The 23,618-nt window shown below is 36.6% G+C and overlaps 1 protein-coding gene across 4 annotated transcripts in view; it reads right to left on the bottom strand.

The window, feature by feature from the left end:
* The window catches only part of FRMD3 (FERM domain containing 3), a 134,952-nt gene that overhangs the window by 16,983 nt on the left and 94,351 nt on the right, over positions 1-23,618 (bottom strand). For 3 of the 4 annotated variants that reach the window (XM_032096369.1, XM_032096371.1, XM_032096372.1), the window contains 8 exons: positions 22,148-22,245; positions 20,808-20,931; positions 10,150-10,237; positions 8,266-8,354; positions 5,955-6,018; positions 4,862-4,950; positions 1,361-1,435; positions 748-816 (listed from right to left, as the gene is read on the bottom strand). In XM_032096369.1, coding sequence (XP_031952260.1) covers positions 748-816; positions 1,361-1,435; positions 4,862-4,950; positions 5,955-6,018; positions 8,266-8,354; positions 10,150-10,237; positions 20,808-20,931; positions 22,148-22,245 — 696 coding nt within the window. The remainder of the gene's footprint in view (positions 1-747; positions 817-1,360; positions 1,436-4,861; positions 4,951-5,954; positions 6,019-8,265; positions 8,355-10,149; positions 10,238-20,807; positions 20,932-22,147; positions 22,246-23,618) is intronic. The other variant, XM_032096370.1, reaches the window with a different exon arrangement.

Here is a 23,618-nt window from a genome sequence, read left to right as displayed (position 1 = left end):
TATTCAATTAAAAACAAACAAAGCACACTCCCCCCAAACATGAAAACTCAATAGAAATAGGGAGATGGTTGTAGAATGCTCAGAAAGTTAAGTAAACTTTTTTTAAACAAGGTTTTAAATAGTTTTCCCTGATGCCTCCTTCTTTTCTGAAGTGCTTTAATCAGGTTCTTAGGAATTTTTACTGCCACTACAATGAGTGATAAGGACCTGAAAGCATTAGTTTGCTTGCAAAACCTAGCTGCTTATTTCTTACAAGCCAAATTTTCCTCCAAAAAAAAAGATTCTCTAATATTATTTTCTCTTTACTGAATGAACTTCATGCTTTTTAATCTGACTGCATTATGGAAAAACTATCAAGTACACTTTGAAAAATACCCACAAAACATATGTGAACCAAAAACATTCAAAACCAAACAGAATCTAGGAATGAAATTAGAATGTTCTTTAGTTTACATCATAACACAAAAAAATAATACAAGTTATCTATCTGACTGATTAATTGAACTCAGTTTCAAAGAGCGGAGTTTAGGTTCTCCTTTGTAGGAGATGATTGTCATTATTTTGTAACATTGTCAGACATATATTCCCTAAGGCCTGCATGTGCAATTGTGGAAGCTCAGAAAGACAGCCATTGCACCTGACAGTAAAGGAAAGAGAATATTTCTATGGAGAACAGTATTTCTATAGAGAACAACTATTGTTTAGTTCCCTAGTCCTCAAACTTTAATACTGAATGTCAAGACATACCTGTGAACTTCAGGAGGTTCCCTCTGGATTTTAGAGCTTGCCTCCACAACTTCTTTGGCTACTTTTCCACTGCATTAAAAGATGAAATAAATAATCAAGTAAATGCTAAGATACATGCCAAGAACTACATTAAGTGTGAACAACTAAGTTACATTCAAGAAAAAAAGAAAAAGGAAAAGAATTGCTATAAAGTGCAGACATAATGTCCCAGAATAAAATTGTGCTATTTGCCCAAAAATTTACCAGAGAAAAATCAACCTTTTGTAGTAGAACACCACAAGTGGGACTGGACTGCCTCTTTATCTCACACCTGTTTCAGAGCTGCCCAGCTGCAGGGCCATACAATTTCTGCACTCCTTACACATCCTTGTTTTTACAGAAGTTGCACCAAAAGTGGAGCTGTGTGCTGGTGAAACTACTCTTGACAGAAGTGCCTGTGTGAAAACTCCTGTTTACTTTTTAAGTGACACTAAAGAGGCAACAGAAATTCTTTCAAATATTGAAATGAACAGACTCTTCAGCAGGAAAAGCCCTGAATTTTCTATGAGTAATTACTGACATTTTCTTACTTTTAGAAATGGTTTACCATGAACAAGAAAAAGCAAACACCCACCTATATCGGAATCTACTGCCTTTAAAAAATATCTTGCTGCTGGACATTGTCTTGATCTGACTGGATTTTGCATACCTTGAAGAAAAATAACAGAGGCTGTCACCTTTTTGAGGACATTATAAGTAAAAAATAAACAAGGCAAACTACAAGCTTTGTTATTTTTATAATAAAGTAATATCCAAAAATTGATCTTTCCAAATTTTTAAGGCCTTTATACAAACTAGACTATGAAGCACACATGAAATCATTCAGACAGCACAGAATGACTGAACAAGGAACAAGTGATTGTCATGATAACAAGAAAATTAAATGCAGACGCTGTATCTCTATGAATTTTCATTCACAGCATGAAGGAAAAAAGACTATACCAAAAGCCCCTGGGACATGTGTTCTAATACCACCTTGTTTGTGGGAAAATATGGCTATTTCTGCTTTTCCATGAGGAAAACAAAGAAATAATAAAGATAACAACTTGTCTCCCAAAGTAGGTGCTTTTCTAATATCTCTATTCAGTCAATTTCTTAGTAGCCTACATCATATCCTACTGCTTCTTTGTAATCACCAAGCACACAGCAACCTTTTATCTCAGTCTTTTATAAGATCATGGAAGAGTACCTCACACATGCTGTTTCCTTGATGTTCTCTTGAAAAATGGCAAATTGATTCTGTATTGAGTCTCTCATTCCCAGACCCTAGTAAATAACTTTCTATGATTAATATCTACTTGAATAATCACAACAGTGAATCCCGAACCTGGATCAAGACAAGACTAAAGCTCTGTTTTTCAAAATATGTCATGTGATCACGACTTTACCTTAAATTCCAAGTCTCAAACTCTTCTAGGAACAGGAGAGGACCAAATTTAATTAAGGCAAAGTGTCATTACCATGAATTACTTACACAATCTATGTCTGCTCTAATCATATTAGAATACCTTGTTGGTATTATGCAGATATATATAAACAAATGGATGTATCTAATGCTGTTAAGTAACTGGCAGTCCCCACTGTACAACTCTATTTCTCTGAAATGTGTGAAAACATTTCCTGTTTCAAAATTACTATCTTACAGCTTTAGGTATGGATAGTTTTGGCTTCAGTTTCATGTTTGGAGGATTATTGTTATTCTTCTGCACTCTGCATATTAAACATTACTATTTTCCAATCTATTGTTCAGGTCCCCATCCATTGAATAATATTACCAATCTTCATTTTATTAAAGAAGTCCTCTTGAAAGACCCACCAAAATTGAAACAGGTGGGAAAAAATTTAAGCAATCATTGTTAAGAAATAACTCGACTCACAAACATAATTTGGAAAGTGAAAAAAAATAAATATAGATGAGAGAAGCAGCAAGGAACACACCAAAGTCAGAGAAGAATGAGGGGGAGGAGGTGCTCCAGGTGTTGGGGCAGATTCTACCCTGAGGCCGGTGGAGAAAACTGTGGGGAAGGAGGCTGTCCCACTGCAGCCAAATAAAGAGCAGATATCCCCACTGCAACCCATGGCAAACCCTGTACTACAGCAGGTTCACATGCTGTGAGGGAAGCTGCAGCCTGTGGAGAGCCCACACAGGAGCTGGCTCCAGGCAGGTGCTGTGGCCCATGGAGAGGACCACAAGATGCAGCAGGTATAACTGAAGGACTGCAAGCCCATGGGAAGGACCCATGCTTGAGATATTCATGAAGGAGATTGGGGTAAAAAAGTGTGTAAGAAGGAAGGATCAACAAAGAGAAACTCCCCATCTCCCTGACCTGGTCAGAGCAAGGTGGACATAGAGGAGTCAGAAACGAAGGAGTAAAGTTGAGCCTGGAGTTGAACAGGGGAAGGGTGGTTTTAGTTTTGTCTCCACTGACAATTTGAAATAGAGTGAAAAGGTAAGAAACAAATTAAGTTAAAAGTGGAAATCATCTCCTATTCCTTATTTATTTCTTGTAACGTAAAATGAAACTACTCAAACACCATGCAGTATTTTCCAGCTTAAGTCTATTTCTAACAGAAAATGCTTCTGGATATTAGCCTTTGTATATAGACCATATTTAGACTTCATATAGTCTCAAGTCAAGTCTGTTTTGCCTGTGACAGTAATAGGCAAGAAATCTTTCTCTCTTTATCCTAAGCTATAAGATATTTTATCATATTTTTTTCCTCTTGACCTGTTGAAGAGAATGAATGAATGAGCATCTGGGTAGGCAACTTGCATCTAGCCAAGATCAAACCTCCTAAACCATGTATTTGTGATCAAAACCTAAATAATTAGTATCACAGCTGTTTAACAACAAGAGCAGAGAGGTGATATTGCTGTGAGTCTCACTGAGATATTTTTACATTGAGCTAATTTCTACTCAAAGAAATTACTAATTTCTCTTCTTCAGGTGGAAATCGTCTCCTATTCCTTATTTATTTCTTGTAACGTAAAATGAAACTACTCAAACACCATGCAGTATTTTCCTACTTAAGTCTATTTCCAACAGAAAATGCTTCTGGATATTAGCCTTTATATATACACCATATTTAGACTTCATATAGTCTCAAGCACAGTAGATGTTGGCATAGAGAATTGACAGATGTGTTGTGCCAGCTCCTGCTTCCTGTTCCTTCACGGAATATGTCGATTGGATAGATTGCATATTACTGTATCAGTGTTGAAACTAAAGAGGAACTCTTCTCCAAATTAAAGCAGGTCATTAACATCCAAGTTAGAAGACACATTCTTCCTACTTCATTTTTATTTACCCTTACAGCAGCCCCCTGGTGTTGCTATGTGCCAACACAGAAACAGTAATATTTATAAAATATGTGAGAGGCTGTAAGGAAACACTAAGTAGCAAGAATAAAACCTACATGCCTAAAGGGAAGCATCAATAAACAAATCTAACGAAGCCAGTGGAGGGCAAAAAGAATGCAGAAGAGTTTTTAATGAGGAATTATTATCACGTTCCCTTTCAGGGAATAGGGAGGTAGATAGTACTTTTTGTTGTTGTTTTTTGTCACTTTACAGGCTTTTTATGTTTAACAAGATCACAGGTATCTTTCAAAATGTATCTAAGAACATTTTCTTCCTTAAATCATAGAACTGTTTATTTTTCAAGCAGCTCTAACTAAGCCTTGGATTTCAAGTGGAAGAACAAACTACCTCCTGGCAGAAGAGGCCAGAGACTCAAGCCTAACAGATTGTTTCCTTCACTCTCAAGATATTCCACAGCAGGGCTAAGATTAACAGCGATGTTCCCAGACACAAGTGCAGTACTGTGTCCATTCATTATCTCACTACAGAGCAGCAAAAAAAATGTGCTAGAGCCAAAACCCTTCTGTCTCATTTAGATTTTAAACAATTTCTAATACTGGCTTGAAGTGAATTAATATCCTCCATTAGCTTGCATATTTTCTGTTTGCATTTTGCATTCTGTTAATTAAATGAAACATTTCACATTGTACATTCTACTCACATTCACTCGTTTTTTTTACTTTTAGTATGGTTAGTGACTTTGGGTGTACATACTTGTAAAAAGCCTGGTTCTCCACCCCACACTTCCAAAGATGCTTGCAGGCTGCTGGTGTAGAGGTATGGAATGACAGCACAGCCTTCTTCTAAGCGCAAGGAAAAGAAAGCAAATGAAAGCAGTGAAAATGTTGAATTCTCAAAGATAGGAATAGCTGTACCCAATGGCATCACCTTTAACCACATAAACTGAAGACCAAGTTTTCCAGTGTAGCGTAAATCTGTGGTTCACCCACAGATGTACAATCCACCCATAACTAATATTTAAACTGCCCAGCCAATTTTTTCAGAGACAAAAGGAGATGCTTTGAGGGGGCCTGGAACAGCATATGTACAAGTGGCTTTTAAAATAACTGTATAACTGGTCAAAAACAAAGGAGGGAAGTCTCTGTGTTCAATATTCTACATCACACTGTTGCTGCACTGCTTACCATCCGCCTCTCCCTGCTCCCTACCACTTGATATCCTACCATCAAAATTTTGCAACCACACAAGCAGTCCTGATACCTCTAACATTATTTCTTTCCTTCATTTTCTTTCCTCACCTCCATTCAAAACCTTAGACTATATCACTCTGACCTAGGGAAAGAACTGATTGTAACATGCTGTAGCCAAAAGCTTCTAGGATTTTAGTGAAAAAAGTGCAGTGGTAGGACTCCTAACCATATGGGACAGACCTTTTCAGCTGACCAAGACTTGAGGACACAGCTGTGATTACCCAAAAATACCTCACATGGATCCAGGTACCAATGCTTACTTGACTTTCAGTCATATACAGACATCTTCTATATTTTAGAGTGGGTGGGTACAGCTTTAGCACTTTAAAATAAATTAAAGCTTGACTGCAAAGGCAACCAAAATCATGAACAATCCACGTAGCACAGCATGAATATTAAGTGAGAAATGTCTCAACCCTTTGCAAATTAGACACTTTTTTCCAAAAGGGCAATATTCACATTCATTCATATTCTATATTTTAGTTACAATATGAAATACAATTATTGATTATTTAGAAGTTTGTTCTGTTAAAAAATAGGTTGTCCTATACAATCTTTATCAAATAGAGGAGTTCTGTAAAAATATTAAACCTAACCTCTTTCTGAGCTCCAAACACATAAAAAGTCTTCCCTTCAAATTTCAGTTTATAGACATCACACCTAGAAAGAGAAAAAATATTTAAATATAGGAAAAAAAGATAGACCTACAAGTAAGAAAAGTGACTAACATGCAAGTTTCCCTGATTACCAAAGTCAAGCAGGCTATCAAATGACAAAAGGCCTCAACAGGCCTTACAAGTTTTAGGATAAAATCATTTAATAGTCTAAATTTTTTAGAGTACATAAGCCCAGAGTATTTCTTTTGCATCTTTATCTACCTTCAGAGAATTAACTTTGTCTGCTGGAAAGTGAAGAGGAAATTAAAGGTAGACAGAAGATTATATTTGCACTGTGTTTATGACACAGTTTGTAATTCCTCTTATGTCTTAAAGTCTTACAATGTCTATTGTAATTAAATTGAGGGAAATATAAAGTTGTTTTATCTATATTTATTTATGTGGGGCTTCATATCACACATGTGGGTAACTGACTATTACAGAACACAACAAGAAGAAAATGTTTGACAGCACTTGTTATAGAGGGGCCTTACAAGTTACAAAACCTATATCAAAATTTAGTTTAATCAAAGTTGAGCTCTCAGTCTTCATATGGAATAACAGTGCACCATAAAAAGGCAATGTGATACCTCTGCTTAAATTTTAATGGAATTTTGTCATTACCAGAGTTAAAATGAGACACCACTGTTTTTCATAAACTTCCCTAAGGGTTTTGGATGTCAGAGTTGAAATAGGAATAATCTGGAGGCAAGGACAATGTATACCTGACATTTTATAACAAGTTTTCCTGTTACATGTGAAAAATGAAAATCATTCCGGTTGAGAAAGCTTTTACATTGAAAAGAAAATCTCAAATACAAATTTGGATTTTTATTGTGTAGTGCAAATTTCAGCAAAAATTAGTTACAGCTACTAGCGCTCAATTCTAGGCCTCTGAAACAGAAGAAGCAGTACATACTGTTCAGATAAATCTCACCAGACTGACCTTCCAAGATCTACTGTAACACTGAGACAGTTATTGGCTTCTCCTCTATCACTGCTTTTTTTTTAATCTGGTTTACGTATTAGTGCACTTAATAAATATGCCTAGATCGCTAGGAGGACACATTAGCCTCAAATAACAAGAAAAGCGAAATGTTGTGAGATTCATTTCCCACGGGATGGTGGACACGTGCTTGGCAAGTACAACTCACTCCTCAGTGTGCCATAGACTGACATTAAAGTTGTATTTTCTTTATGCCAAAACCACAAACCACTGAAGTACTGTGACCACAGCTACCTGCAATAAACCCTAGGGAGTGTAAATCCAGGATTGCAAATGGATGGCTTTTGACAGGCATGTCCCCAGAGCTCCATGGGGAACTCAACTGTACGGACAGGCCTACACTGACTTTACACTTCCAAGGATTTCAGGTTATTTGACACTCAGGGAAGTTTCTAGAGATATGCAGCAAGCAGCCCAGCTTCACCTTTTTTTCACCTTTTGCCCATCTTGATCCCACAAGACAGGCTGAGAGCTCAGAGATGGAACAGTCACAACTAAGTAACTGATGTTGGCATGCATGTAGCAGCCGGGCTAAAATGAGATTATCAGTGTCTAAGCATAACCGGTCACTCTGCACCACCCTGCTGAGGGTGTGGCCAGCTGCTCTTAACATCATCTGCAGGAGCTCAGTTTTACCTCTTCCTCAAATGTGGCTGACTGAGGCTAACCAGTTAAGTGCAGGAATACAAAGAAAAAGCAAAACCAGGCAAACCAAGGGCAATTGCATAAGTGCCCATTTCTTAAAAGTAGACACTAAAAAAGTAAAAATTCAAAGGCATTCTCACGTCCTCCTCTGCTTACCAAATAAGTTCTTTTATAATTCTCAAATTGAGGATAATTAAATGAGGAAATTGCAATATTTCCAAGAGCCAAATAAAGATGAAGGTGGAATTGTAAATTATTCCAGATCTCTCTGCCAATATACCTCACTGGTGATTTACAGCATAGCTGAAAAATCAACTTACTCAGTTTTAGTATTTGTAAATTATGTTGACTAATGCACCCTGTGGCATAATTTTCATTGGGAGTTGAATGAGACCAAATTTGGTTTTGTCATTGTTGTTATCATTGTAGTTGTAGTTGTTGTTATCTAAAATCATTTAAAACAGAAGCACGATGGGGCAAGAGAAATAATATTCACATGGTTCTCCTTGGAGATAACAAATGCAGGTGAAGATGGTAGGAAGAGAACAAAGAGGAGAAGATACGCTTATTTATTAAGATATTCTTACATCATATGCTTACCATTTTAATAAATGAATTCTTTTATTTCCCTGGAAAACTACAAATCCTGCAGCTGTGAATCCTAAAAATGTAGTTGTCCCGAATGAGTCCTTGAAAGAGAAAAAGAAACATAACTTTCTCCTCTGAGGTATTTCTTACTGATAGCATAAATTGTTACTCCATTCTAGATTACCCCTATTTTGTTTTCTGTTTCAAAACAAGTTTTGCCTTCAAATTTTACACTTCTAAAGAAAAGGACTGCTCTTGGCAATACAGGCCTCATTTATTTCTAGACATCTAAGTGTGTAACAGCATCTTATGCTTTGTTTCCAACTACCTGTAGCTGATGACAACAGGGACTCCTTAGGTAGACTTACCAAATTTATTGCAAACATATTTGTGTGTATGTCCCATTCTTATCAGGAGGACTAACTACAAACCAGGGATTCATATCTGCTTCAACACTGATATTTTTTAATATTTCACAATATATTGTTCCTCTGCAAGCTGTGTTGGAAATACTGCTGACGTCAGACAGCATTTACTACTATAAGTTTCTGTTTTGTACTCAAGTACTCTTCAGTACAAACTAGAAGATATAGTGGTACTTGCCTTGCAAATAGAAAAGATAATTTTTAAAATTCAACTCCACGATGAAAGTTCTGGCTTATCATTTTTGATTGATGATTGAGATTAATTTTATATTAACTGGATTTTGTGTCCATCCCACGTTCTATACCTTCAACTTGCTAAAGGTAGTCAACTTTATTATGCTTTATGGTTCACCAACAAAGTAAAGGGGAACAAAAACAAGGATGGTTCTGGAGTGGCAGCCACAGCACCGGAAGGAGCATGTCAAAAGGGGCCAGCAAAGAACCTTGCTTTGCAATCACTGCCAGAAGATGGACAAATTTTCCTTAAGCATGGGTGATGAACCTGTGCTTGTCACCTACACTACAAGCCCTGCCACACAGGTAAAGAGAAAATTCTGAGCCAGTTATGCCTCTAAGTGCCAACCTAAGTCTCTGGGATGCCTTTTTAAAATCTGCAGTATAGTTTCCAATAAAGTTTACTACATCACTGACTTCACTGAGCTCTGAACCAGACCCTGTCTTTCACACAGGAGCACCATTCTTGACAAAGTATATACAAAATCTTACGCAGTTTTACATTATAGCTGACTGCTTAAGGGTGCTCACCACCAGAACAGCTAACTGAACTGTAACATCTGTCCCAGCAGATGAGATAATACCCTAGCTACAGCAAAAGCAGCAGTTCAAACACAAAGCAAGTCACACTAAAGATAAACACTGCAGATTATGCAGATACAACCAAGTATTTAAAAATGCAGACATGCGGGATAATCAGAACTGGTAATTAAGATCACCTTCTTATAGAGGACCATAAAACAACAAAGTGGAAAGTGGGAATGGGAAGTGGGTTCTCTTTGTACATTTGGCTTGCTGTTCTTCCTAAGATTTACATATTTTGATGGTGTTTGAAAAACTGATCTGCCATGGATTATCAATTTGTTGCATCTTCTTGTCAAAATAATGCTGAATACTGAAAACCTTGGCAAAAAAAAAAAAAAAAAAATCAGTCCTGGAATTTTGCTTTAAATGCAAAGAAATTATGGACTGTAATCAGAGCTTATGTCATGACAGTCTACTAGATTCTCCTGTGATGTTCTTCTGTTGTCTCCCCTGGAGAGACCTTTCTTTTGACTGATGCAGAAATGTTAAGCATAATATGTATTTCCAAGGCTTAAGCATAATATGTATTTCCAGGGCAGGTTTTTTACAAATTACTCTCTATTTGTGCCTGGATAAAAACCAGAGCTAAATCAATTCCATTACTGTTACTAAAAAGAACATTTTATTAAAGGTTAATAAAAAGAACTGTTACCTTGCAAGGATGAGGATCAACACCGTAAGTTTCCAAAGAATTTGCTTTAAGAAGCAGGTTAAATTCAGCAACAGCTGGGCTCTGACCTCTGAAATTACAAAAGAAAAAGGAGTTTTACATAAAAAGAAAAGTGGAAAAGACCTTTTGACTGGAGAGTTTAAATGCCTAAGGACAGAGGAAAGGAAAGTTTTTAGTGACATTCAAACTATTTCAACCATGTATTGTTTGTAATAAAAAGACAGAAAACTTTTCACATGTTCTCTTCTGCTGAATCGTACAGTGCTTTTTCAGGTAAATTCTGATGTTTTTATAAATCCTGAGGTAACAACAACTAACCAGAATTATCTAATATCCTGCAAGTATTTCTTGTCTTTTGATATACCCTCATGTCAGCCGGAGTATGAAATGAACCTCAGCATCTTTTTTCCACAAACTCTTGCTCCCTATCGCATTCAAAAGGATTGTGCAGATTAACAAGCATTCCTTCCAGTGCAGGGTATAAACACAGCAATCATATTACACTGCCTACTCAGATGTATGCCTAATTATAGCAGTGCCTGCTACCAACATGATAGCTCAGAATCTGTCAGCATTTCCATTTATACACCCCTACTTTTAGGGGGTTTATAATCAACAGCAAATATACACTAAAGCCCAAAATGTGGCATGAAGACTTGAGATCTAGAGTAATCTTTACTTGATTTTTGGTAACTCCTGCCACTACAATAAGCTCTAACACGGATTTACAATGCCTATTTGAAAGTGAACTGTTTCATTTCATTTATGTACCTGTTTGACTAGAGTACATGATTCTGACAGATAATATGGTTTTATGATAATGAACAGTGCCTAGGACCTTTAGAAAGCCAGGCCTCATGAACACTTCTCATGCAAATGACAAAAAAAAAAAATTTAGAAAAGAGCCATAAACAAATTTTCAAGGAACATAGAAATAGTCATACTTTATTCTACCCCAAAATTTTTTTGTGAATCCAGCCTCACACTGTGACCAATTGTACATGGAAATCAACACTTAAAACTTCACACTTAAACACTTAACAACACTTAAAACCGTGGATTGGTGTAGCCAATTTCCCAATAATTTCCCTCTAAGCCTGTTATTCCCCATCAGGTAGAAACCAACAAGTATTGACATATGATATCCAGTATCTGGCCTAAAATTCAGTTCAACAATTAAAACAACATCTAGCATGCTTCTGGATATCAAATCCTATTTTGAACATAACAGGATGATGACCTGTGGCAATGTAAGTATCAATAACCTTTTCTGTTACACAGTTTTAAAATTGCTCATTTTTACTTCACTGTTCATCCTCTCCTAGTCAACCCCATGATATTTCTTGGGCTTCTTCAGTATCAGCTGTGGACCTCTTTTGACACTACACAGCCTTCACTTTATTTCAGACCACATTTTTGTGGATGTTTTGCTTCTAAATTATAAAAAAAAAAATTAGAGAAGAAGTGGACTTCTTTCTCTTTCCTACTTTGGTCTCTTTCTCACCATTTCCACCAAAAATTACAAATGTCTATTTATATAGCTAATAATTAAGCAGAAAGCAGCAAGAAAGCAGCAAACAAAACAAAAATGCTTATTTTTCCAGTCAATTTTTTGGTAGGTCTACTAAGTTTTTTCTCCATTTTAAATACTAGTAAATCACAACTTTATGTGCCATCACAACTGTAAGACCATAAATGACCCCTAAAAGAGCAACAAGTTCATTGCATGTACCAGTCGACTGCACTTGACAGAAGTAATTAACTAGTTTGACCTAAATTACTTAGAATAGTTATGTTGCATAGTAAAAAGCCAAACAGTTTGAGTGTTTATTGGGTATTAGGCCTTACAAAAATAAAGGATCATAAAATGCATTTTTTTTATCCACCTCTGTTTGCTGGTACAAGGGATAGTCAATCTTCTGGATTCAATGGACCAAAAAGTGACAAGTAATTTGTAACGTTATTGTCTGGGGAGTTGGCATATTCAAATGGGGAAAAACATCTTAACTTGCTATTACTGTTAAAGAGCCATTTAAAAAAAATGTTATCAGGCTCCCCTATAGCCTCTGAAACTATGCTAATTTTGTGTGCATTAAGTGAAACAAGCTGCGGTACTTGGGGGAAAAAAAAGCAGAAGACATTGACAAATTTGATCTTATCCAATTACAGGCTAATCAGATGGCTACAGTGCAAAGCCTTAAAAGAACATCACAAAGCACAAGAGTCAAGGACAATATCAAATGAAAAAATCCTCATTCATCTCTTATCAAAGGATTAATATTTAAGCCTTGATAATACGCTTTTTGTGTGTAACTTAGTAATGAAATTTTTCTTTCTAAATAAAAATATAACTGTAGCAAATCCTATCAGCAAAGTCAACATTTTTTTTTACCAATCACTGATCTAACATTAGATATGCCTTTGATTTTCTTTGTTAAAAAGCCCTTAAGCTTTCTATGTCCAATAAACAGCCCTACATAAGAATTTATAGTGTACTCACTTATTGAAGTATTTCAACTATTGCCTCTTACAGTGGAAAAAAAGGGAATATTTAGGCAACACATCTTTGCTTTTTTGGAACCCAGTACTCTTTGGAAATTCATGTCTCTCAGTGCATTTACTGCTCTTGACCTTATTTTTCAGTATATATTCAGCATTAAGGGAAATATATATTCCCTTTCTATCTGTTCCAGGCACTACAGCACCCATCTGCAGCATACAAAGGTATTGAAGAGGACCAGCAAAAGAAACCACTACTCAGAAAAGTTTCTGCATACCATAAAAATGATAAAAAGTGGATTACTTGTGAAATTAGAGCTCCACAGCCATTAGCTACAAATTAATGATTCAACCCAGGAATCTATCAATCCAAAAGTTCCTAATAAAATTTTAATGAAACAAATATTCCAACAGAACACTGAGAAGTATGCAACACACTCTGTTTTTAACTTGAGGCTCATGAGAAGTATGCACTAGAGGATGCAAAAGCTCTTTTTGTTCTCCACAGGGTCCCTAACTCTGAAGCACTTCAAAGGCAAGGAAGCTCAACAGGGAATAACTTCCAGGGTGTGTCACAGTGAAGGTCTTCTTGCTTCACTCACTGCCAATACCAATTCACTCCAGAATTTTCTTCCCTTCATACCTTTCCTTTGAAATATGTATCTGTTACATACCAAAGTCATAAATCTCAGTAAAAGTTAAGGATGAAATAGCACAGGATTGAGCATTAATGCCTTTTAACAAAGACCATAGAGTAATAACAACAAAGAAAAAATATTTTCAATGTTATTCTCACCTTCTTGGTTCCTCAAGGACATTAATGAGGTCACTTGATTTGTATTCCCTGATCCTCTTACTGACTTATGAAGTGATGTGAGATCCTACTATTAACAGACTAGTAATAACAATTACAGCCCACCCTTTTGCGTCATCTCTATGTCAAGCAAAGGTACTTGCTGCAAAATACAATAGCAATACTTTACTAGAGTATGTCCTATCTATGTCTAATTTCTGGACATTCATGGTTTGTAAGATGTATTAATGTCTTTCAATAAAATAATAAATAAATATGTACAGAATGATCTGGTCTCTAGCAACATCATGTATTCCTCTCCATGCAAACCAGGGAAACCAGCTATAATGCTTTAAACAACACAGGCTCACTCTTTGCCCTGCCCTGCAACCATGGTCGTATTTCATCATGGTCTCAGGAGAGACAACAGTAACAACCTCAAGAAGAATGTCCTCCCATTAAATATTCTTGCTGTTATATCCCAGAGCTTGTAGAGGACATCCTTCAGCAGAACAGGGTTACCTGGGTTTCCTTTTAACATAAAGTAAATTTAGAACCCTGCATAAAGAATCAGTGCATTTAGCTACACTGTACACTGAACACACAACTGCTTACCACATGAATAAGGTTTTGCTGCTGTGTCTTTGCATGTAGCTGAGACTCCAATTTGATAAAATTATAGTGCTAATGGTCTTGATCAGCTTTTACTTTAATCTCAGAAGATTTTAGCACATAGTAGAGATGTTTTTAAACTAAGTCTGTTTGCTACTGGTTTTAGTCACAATAATGGTGCTATGTGGTATTGAAGTAAACCTGCTATGATTGCTAATGTTTCAGTTGCAGTGGAAAAATAGAACACCAGTGGTGATAATTTCAAAGAAAAGCACTAAATGAAGATAATGGTAAATGAAATTGCATTGTAGGCTGTGGTTCAGTTTATCAGAATAGTAAGGCCAGCCTCGGCACATTGCCCAAGCAGCAGTGCAGCTCCCCAGGAACTGCCCAGCCTGGCACTGAAGGCAGAGGAAAGACTTTAAATGGGTCTGTATACAGAAAGAGACATTATCATCTAGGAAGTAAATGAATTGCTGAAAACTGCTGAAACATACTGAACTTAGAAAGCTGCAGAACAGTTAAATAACAATTTTAACTTTTACTGCAAAATTCTTTTTTCTCTCAGACAGAATCTCAGTAAAACCCAAATAATCACTTTAAAACAATAATCAAACTCTTTTACTGAGTCTATTAGAGGCTTATGGGTTTAATTTTACAGCATGCATGCTGTGGTGATACGCGCCACTTACACAATTCCTTCTCCCAGAACATTTCTAATTATTTGTATGACTTCAGAGATCAGACTGAGATGGTGTCTTGGAAGTCTGTGTTCAGACATTTGTGTTTCATCTTTATTTCACAAAGTGATGCAGTGACACAGACAGCTTTAAGTGTGTTCAAAGACAGAATACACTTACAGAAGAGATGCAGTTTTAATTTACCTATTATTAATTTAAAATGTATTCCCATGATACAGAGAAATCTACTAAGCTTTCTGGTTTCATTATCACAGTAGATTAGTATTTCTGGTTCAGACACACCTATTCCGTAAAGCCTTCTCCAAATAGAGAAGAGGTGAGGAGGGAGGAGGGGGACAGAGGAAATAGCTCCTTCCAGCTGATGAACAAATCCATATATTGGAGAATTTCACACAGATATCTGAATATAACAGTGTGTTAAGTATGCAGAACCTGAATCCAAACCTCACCATGAGACAGTCAACAACTAGCATGATAGAAACAATGACATTTTTAGATCATGATTATGACCACTCTTCCAGGGAATAAAAAGGTAAAAAAATTCAGTGCATGCACAAGTACACGCACACAAGACAAATCTCTCCTAAAGCTAAAAAATTTTCAATGTTGCCATAAATTTTACGACCTTTTCAACTCAGATTATCCTTTCTACTGACTACTTCTTGGAATTATATAAAAAGAAAAATCCCATGTATTGATATATCTTTTCAGTTTTTCAAAAGAGAATGGCAAAGTCAGTTCTTTTGTCTGTGAAGTTCCTTTCTCTAGATTACTGCTTCACCTGCCTCTTCCATTAGATTCTTGCTCACATAAAGCTGTGCCTCACCGTAAATCTTCTGGAAATATTCTCTGTGCCATGCAAACACTAATCCAACAAAAGAATATCTCACTACTTTCTAGTTAGTCAATCCAGAATTACAAGAACAGTTCCTTGATTTGAATTGGTTTTAAGCACACTTCTGTTGGAAAAGTATGGTTCAGAAGAAAAAAGCTTTGAGGAAATTAGCACACACAGAATCCTTCAGGGAAAGGACTAGGTGACTACATTCCAACCATCTCTCTAAATCATGCAGATTACAACTGATATGAATTCTGGAGTGAAAACACTAGGAAAATGTAGCAGAATAGAATCAAATTATTCACCTATTGCATCACACACAATGGTGTTTTAATACTTAGAGAATTAGTTATTTTTGAAGTAGCAGTGACAGTTGCCAACATATTGTCTGATACACAGCTCTAAACACCTACATTGGGAAACTCTAAGGAAGGCAGTATGGGATAACAAAGCTGAAATGAAGAGGACATTGGACTCGGCCCTCCAAAGTCCTCGGTATATTTTTTAGAACTAGGAATTAAAAAGACTTTGGCCCCTGAGGCCTGGAAGGCACTTATCCCTGCAGTAGCCCAAGCTCTGCTCTTTTCCAGACATCCTCCTCAGCTCCACTTAAACCTCAACAAATCCTCGGTCCCCAGAAAAGTGGGGTCTGTCTCCTGTAATGTCACTTGCAAGTTTTGGAACATACTGTCTGTTCTTTCAATTGAATTCCCTTCGTGTGTACGAGGCTGTTAGATACCAATGTGATTAGCGTAGTACCAGAAGCTAAATATAAAGTGTAGATGAGTCTGCCACCAGCATTACACATAAAACCATATAATATGTTCTTTTAATTGCAAGAAGCACTTAAATGAAATAAATCCACCTGATTCTGGACTTGCTACATGGTAACTTAGTTTTAGTGCTTTTTGAGGTATTCAATGTATGCTGAATTTCAATGTACTCAGCATGAAAGAAGTTGCTTTAATCTAGAATGAAATTATAACAACACCCACAAAGAAAAGCATTTTCTAGCAACCGTTGCCAAGCCTTCTAGGACAGCCTCCCAGATTGTACTCAGATAGTAACATTTGTAGTTATGTTTGCCAGTGGCTCCACTGACAGCTGCACAAGAGCTGGAGAGCCGCATCAGTGGGATATACTGTGCTCCTGCTGGCACCAGGGTAAAAGCCACATGGGAACTGATGGTATGGATAAGGGATCGCAGTAAGAGTCAAAGCAGCACAGGAAATTGAAAAATGCTTAAATCCTCACTGTGTAATTGCAATGTAGATGATGCAGCAAAGGATAAAAATGTTATATGCCTTTCAAAACAAATTTAAGCAACACTTTTCATTTAGCTTGGATCAAAGACAAGCATTAATTTTCTACTCTGGTTTTCAAGAAAATACTCCCTTTAGCTTAACACTTTAAATGTGTTTTGAGATAGTTACTATCAGAATATGGCAGTGATTTCACATCCTCAGAGGAAACTTTTCCTTCTCCCAAAAGATAATCTTTCACACATCTTTCACACAAATGCTTTGCAAAGCATTTGGTACACAAAGTGGAGACAACAGCCAATTCAGTAACACTCAAGTATCTTAAGCCTGCATCCACATTGGCTATCCAAGGGAATAATAAATAACTTGTATTTACTTATATGAGGTCAGCATTGAAAACAGGCATTTGAACAGGTCATGTAGCTTTATAAATTTTTTGAAAAAGTAAATATTTGTGTGAGGCTTTCAGATAAATCCAAGACTTTTTACATAACACTTCTATAAATGCATGGCGCAATATCTCATATAAGAACTAAAATGGATTATTAGTTTTCAGATGGGATAAAAAAGTGCTTGATTTTCAACCAGTGAGTTCTTAAAAAAAAAGGAAAAAAACGAAAAAAAAACATAAGGAAAAACCCTACCAAAACATCAGTCCTACAAGAAGAAATTCCCTTGATAGGGACTTATGTCAATCTTTCCCTTAGAAATCTCTGTATTTTCAGGTGGCTAGCCTCTGGGAGCTCTGGCTGAAAAGTATCTTTCCAAAACTAGGGAACTTTATCAGAGTAAGAAACTCTGTTGAAGAACATGAGACCTGATATCAAGTTTATTAGAAGGTGTTTTTCTCTTCTGTCTTTTGTATTGTTCTGTACCTCCCCCTTCGTTAATAAGGGAAGAATAATTAATTAAAATTCACAAGATAATCACAACTCAACAAATCTGCTATGAATTTCTGTCTGTTACATTTATATTTTTGCAATTAAGTGCAACAGAAAGTCACATAATGGGTCATATTTTGTTAAAATCCAGTGAAGTTCTCATAGCCAAAACCAGTAAGAAATAATGACAACATGTCATACATCTGCTTTAAGTAATAAAAAAGGCTTCTAAATAACACCCAATGAGTCACCAGGTCACTGGAAGCTGTCATAGTACCCTATTGCTGCTTCCCAGACACTCCCATCATACCTTCATGTTCCCTTCTAAATCTAAATTCTTCTCTCATTCTGTAGGACAGAAGAAAAGATGGGACCAATGAACAGGCCTTAAGGATGTTGACAAAGGATTCAGTGAAGAACTGGCCTCTTCCAAGCCCGTGGGCTTTGGTTATATGGGAGCCTACTGCTGGAGAGAGATGTCACGATCTTTGTTTGTTTACACATGTGAAGAAAACAAAGAATCAGACACAGAGCTGAAACTGAGAGGTAACAATTTTGAAGGCACATGAATGGCATCTGGATTAAAAAGGCTCTCAGACTCATCTGTTCTCTCATGTTAGATGTCAGCTAACATGTCACTGGACTATCTTGTAAGAAAAGGCCTGATGAAACCTTTGCAGCACTTTTAAAAATATTAGTTGAGCAGCACAATATTAATTTTTATCAGAAAATTCAACTTGCTGAAGGATGCATTGAAGCAGATGTGCTAATCAATGCCATAGAGAAGCCTGTTTTTCCTATCATTTTTTCCAGCTAGATATGTAAATCTGATCATCTAGCACTGGAACCCTCTCTATATAGTTCATGATATGTCGGATATGTTTTATTGATTTGTACTGCTAGAATAGACATACACAGATTAAATATCCAGAAAAAGGTAAAACTTGTGTGTGACTGGTGAATGTCTGATGTAAAAAATGTTAGAGGATGATCAATTTTGGCAAGACAGAGCTACAGTGGGAAATTGCCAGATAGCAGCTACCCAGACAGCTCTGAAACTTTGTTCTCTGAAAATAGACAAATAGGTAAGGCACACCAGATGCTGACTTAAGCAAAGAAAACAGAAAAGAAAGATGGCAGTTCATGAGGGCTGCAAAGAGCTACAAGCCACTGAGCCTGAAACTCGCAGCATACAAACAGGTAAAATATGGAATAGAAAGAGAATTATGGAACATATAAATGGGATATATGAAGAGAATTCTTCTATAAATTGTAGTTATGCCTCAAACACTTCCTGCGGATTTTTATAGGAACCAGCAGATCCACAAGCAAAAAAAATCAGCCTGACACCATCTGATTTCCAAAAGGCAATAATGAGTGGTATGCCTTAACAAGACTACTGAAGAAATTCAGGGATATCCTCGTGTGTTGAGCAACCACTGATGGCAGGAATTCAGGACTTGGAGAATCCCAGAGGGACCTGTGTGAAAGCTTATAACATTTACTGTCACAGGATCAGACAGATTACACCAACAGGAAAGGGGATTTAAAAGATGAACTAAAAAGTGTGTCTGGTTGTTCATAACAGAGGAACTAGATGATTACATTGACAAAGGATGTTCAGAATTACACATAAATGAAAAAGCAAACCAACACAGAAAAATACATCTCTCCCAGTGTTACGAAACATAAAACCCACCAGCACTGGCCTACCAGCCTTCCTTCTCTTCTCCTAAGTTTAAATAAAGCACTAGCCTGTTCTTGAAAGACTGAATTTATCAGACTTTTCAATTGCACCTTGTCTTAACTGATTAATATCTTGGTTTTTAAAGGTTGAATTTATCCTTTGGAAATCTGCAGACACTGCATGGAACAATACCAGCAAGAAATTATTCTTCCTATTTTAAAATGCTGTTTCTATGGGTCCGTGTACAGTGCAGGCTGGGCTGCTTTAAAAATGTTAGATATATGCCATTTAAAACATCATTTCACTGAAAGAAATGCAAAGAAATTTTATAGGTTTCAGGAAGGAAAAAAGAGAAGACACGTTAATACTAGCAATCTTATTGTCATGAATGTTGCACTTTATTTTAAAAACATGTTTTATAGACTTCTGGAAATAAAAAGTGTTTTAAGCTTTAACTCTTCTGAAAAAGAATTTTTCTCCTTTTTTTGCATATATTGAAATACGAAAACAAAACACAGGGGTAAGCAAGTGCAAAGAGCCTTGTAATCTTTCAATTAAAACTGTTCTTTTATTTCGTGTAATCATTTGCTTTCATTTGATTTTCTGCATATCCTGTGCCTTTCCCCATGTACCAAGGATTATCCTCAACTAAGCAAAATGCTGAGGGCCTCAGGAAAGCTCCCTCTCAACACTCTGCATGTCATTCACTGGCAACCCTGAAGAGGGTACAGTTGCACAGCTCACTGTTACTTGTCTCCTAAAACTCATTTAACTTAAAAACCAGAAGATTGACTAATCTGTTTTCTCCTTTCCTTTTTGTTACAGTATTTAAAAATTTAGAAAAAAGAGCATGCAGAGAGTCCTGGATCTCACCTCCTTTGTCTTCCAAGGAAGTTACTTAAATACATTTCTGTGCAATTCACCACTATATTAACCACCTACAGATAAAACAACCTAATTATAGTTTCAATCAGGTCAATATCTGTCAAGAATTTTAGAATTGCTCAACAGACAGAAATTTCTGGGCAAAAAACGTGTGATCCATAAATGAAAGATGTTATTCCACTAATCAACCAGAGCAGCTCTGATCATGAGAGCTGTTCCCACTAACCAGACCTACATTTCAAGCAAATGAAGTTTAAATTACCAGCAGTCATGCAAGAAACAGCTATGATTAATGAAGGTTAACAGGCAGAGAAAACTGCCTAAGCTGAAACCACATTTTCAAACACAGCTTATTAGACAGCATATTGGTAGAGCTTCGATTATAATTCATGGAACAAACCCTCCTAAGTTAACATATGCTACTTGGAAACAGATAAAAGTATTTCTTAGCTGTCTTTTTACCAAACAGCATTATAAATTACCTGAATTCATTTTTATGCATTTCAGCTATTTTCTTCTCAAGCTTTTGTGACTGCTTGGGAAAAATCTTAAAGTCGCTGATGTAATTCTCTGGGTGTTCATCAGGATCATAATCACCAAGCTCAGCTGAAAAGATCCAAAACACAAAACAAAACAGAAAAATCCAATTGGAACACTAATTAATACGGAAAGAAGTCAGTAAATGCAGTGTAATTCAAGGTACTTCCATGCTCAGTAAGAATCCAGCATCTCTCAAGAAATGTTTCTTTAAGGAATTTATAATTAGCTGAAACAACAAAATCCTTATAACTGCCACTTTAATCAATGAGTTTCAAGAGAACTTCAATGCGTTATTAACTACTGCATTAATTAGTAATACTAAACTATTTTCTGTGGCAGAAAAATGCTCCATAAAAGAGAAGCATAGGCAATGTTCCCCTTTGAGTATCTATCATTCTGGTACCAGGCAGAACTAAAACAATGCACACCTGATTCTCCCCTTTTTCCCATGATTTATCCTCACTGGTATGGACTGGTCCCAATTCTGTTCTAGCAGAGAAACACAGGCCATAATTTTCATTAAGGTACCAGGCAGAACTTGATTTCTCTTCTAAAAGATGTGTCACTTAGGTACCCAAACCTGGCATTTGGTGTTCTAATTTTCTAAATGAGCCACTTTCAATAAGGCCTGAGCTCAGTTTTGTTTTGGATACACTGTCTTGTAATGCATTAAGAGCTTCATTCACATTAAGGTGGAACAAAGGGAACTCTCAAGCATATGATTTCCCTTATCAGATATATAGATGATATTCCTCTCTGTACAATTCAAGATATATACCTGAATTTGGTCCTAAGGAAATAATGGAGAGACAGAAGGAGAATAAAAAAAAAAAAAAAAGGAAAATAAATTTTCTTTCCCCTTGAATCACATCTTCTATTTTTGTCAGAGATTCCATCATCACACAGGTCTTCTTTAACATAAGAAAGAGCACTAAATGACGCTTTCTCCTGCTTAATTCAAATGGAATAGGCTACATTTCCATTCATGATTCAGAACAGAGTTTTTCTTTTTTGATAAGTGGAATCTAACATTGATGCCATATTTCTCCACTAAAATGCTAAGATAACTTGCTAGGTTTAATTGTTTTTTAAGCTCCAGTTTGGTTTTCATTGGCTAACTGGCTGCATTATTTATGTTTCGTAGTGGCATGTCAATACAGGGAAACAGTACAACAACAACAACACGTTACTAGTAGCTGTAGTCACACAAGTTTTGTGTTGCTGCTTTGATAGGACCAACACATGAGTGAAGTATTTAAAGAAGCCTGCTGCTCATACTTACCTTGGACAATACAGGCACCCACGTAGGCAGCATCAGAAAAGGAGCACAGCAAACGGCCATGGAAAATGTCCCTTTTTATTTGTAGATATAAGAGGTATCTGAAATATAATTAAAAATTTAAGAAACAACATAATATCTTTTTGTAACAGATTTAATGTATCAGTGTGAAACCAGCTGTGCAACTACTTTGGATCTTTCTCTTGTTCTTTTAAATGGCAGGAAAAAGAGGCAAAGCACAACCACAAGGGAAAAAATAGAGGTAAATAGATTTTTAAAAATAACAGTGAAATAATAAGAGCAAAAGTAACAAAAACCCACTAGGAAATATAATAGAGAGTGTTTTATTTAAAATATACATCTATTACAATGCTCATTAGTAATGTGAAATAAATTATGGTAATGTAAGCTTGTTTGAGCACCCCTGTTCTCATTATATACAGGTTTACACAAGGAACTCTTTCTGTTGCTGTTGGCAAAATAGCACACTGACCACAATGAAGATTTTTCCCTCTTCTGTTTTGTTTTTTTTTTAATCTGTGAAGAATCCCAGATGAAGTTTGAAGGCAGAAATAACTTCTTCAGGCCTAAAGAGCCACAGGCATGGGGGACCTACCTGGGGGGGTGACCTCTCCTATTCATCTCTTTCTCTAAAGAAATGGGGAGAAGGAAACAAAAGGTTCCTTCTACCTGTCCTCTGCCTTCCACCACAGAGCATCTTTAAACTTTATTTCTAATAGCCAATGGAGTGGCATAGCTTCAAGGTCACCACTTCCTCTTCTGCTTTCTCCCCTGCAAAGCAGCCTCCTGGAGACGGACCAGCTCACAGCCCAGCACCTTGCAGCTCCTTTCCCAGCACCTAGCTGGTTACAGCCACACCATTCAGCTGCTTCACCTCTCTGGGAAAATAAACTATTTAAACATTACTTTAACTGGACAAAATCTACCATCTAAAGGGTTCTACTAAGACTCAGTGGCTTCTGCAAACCTTCAGAACATTCCTTGACACTGCCAATCATCTCCGACCTTGACCAACATACAGCATAGCCAATAAAAAAGCGTGTTATGAATAGTACCAATGTCAGGCATATTTTGTCCAGGTTTCCTGCTTCTGTTAGTACCATGAGCTCCTGCATCAAGAGCAAGCCTGGAAATACTATCTGAAGGGCAAGAGAAATCTTCCGCCTTTCCTTGGACTTTTACTGAGTACAATAAACGGAATACAGATATCAATGAGAAAAGGAATTCTCTCTCACTCTGAACACATCCCTTCACTGCATTACAAGTTCTACTTGCATTTCAGGACCTTTTTTAATTTTGCAGCACCCTTTTTTTCCCCCGTGCAATCAATGTCCAGTTAACAGCTCACTAATTCACTTCCATATGTTGGTACTGTTATTCTACAGGTAGACCCCAGAGGAACTACTTGTAACAGAGTGAACCAAAGGTCTCAGTGAGGTGAAGTAAAAATTCT

Source organism: Corvus moneduloides, chromosome Z (genome assembly GCF_009650955.1).
Source record: "Corvus moneduloides isolate bCorMon1 chromosome Z, bCorMon1.pri, whole genome shotgun sequence".
Classification (NCBI taxonomy): domain Eukaryota; kingdom Metazoa; phylum Chordata; class Aves; order Passeriformes; family Corvidae; genus Corvus; species Corvus moneduloides.
Note: the sequence above shows the minus strand (reverse complement) of the source record. Positions and strands in the feature narration are given on the sequence as shown.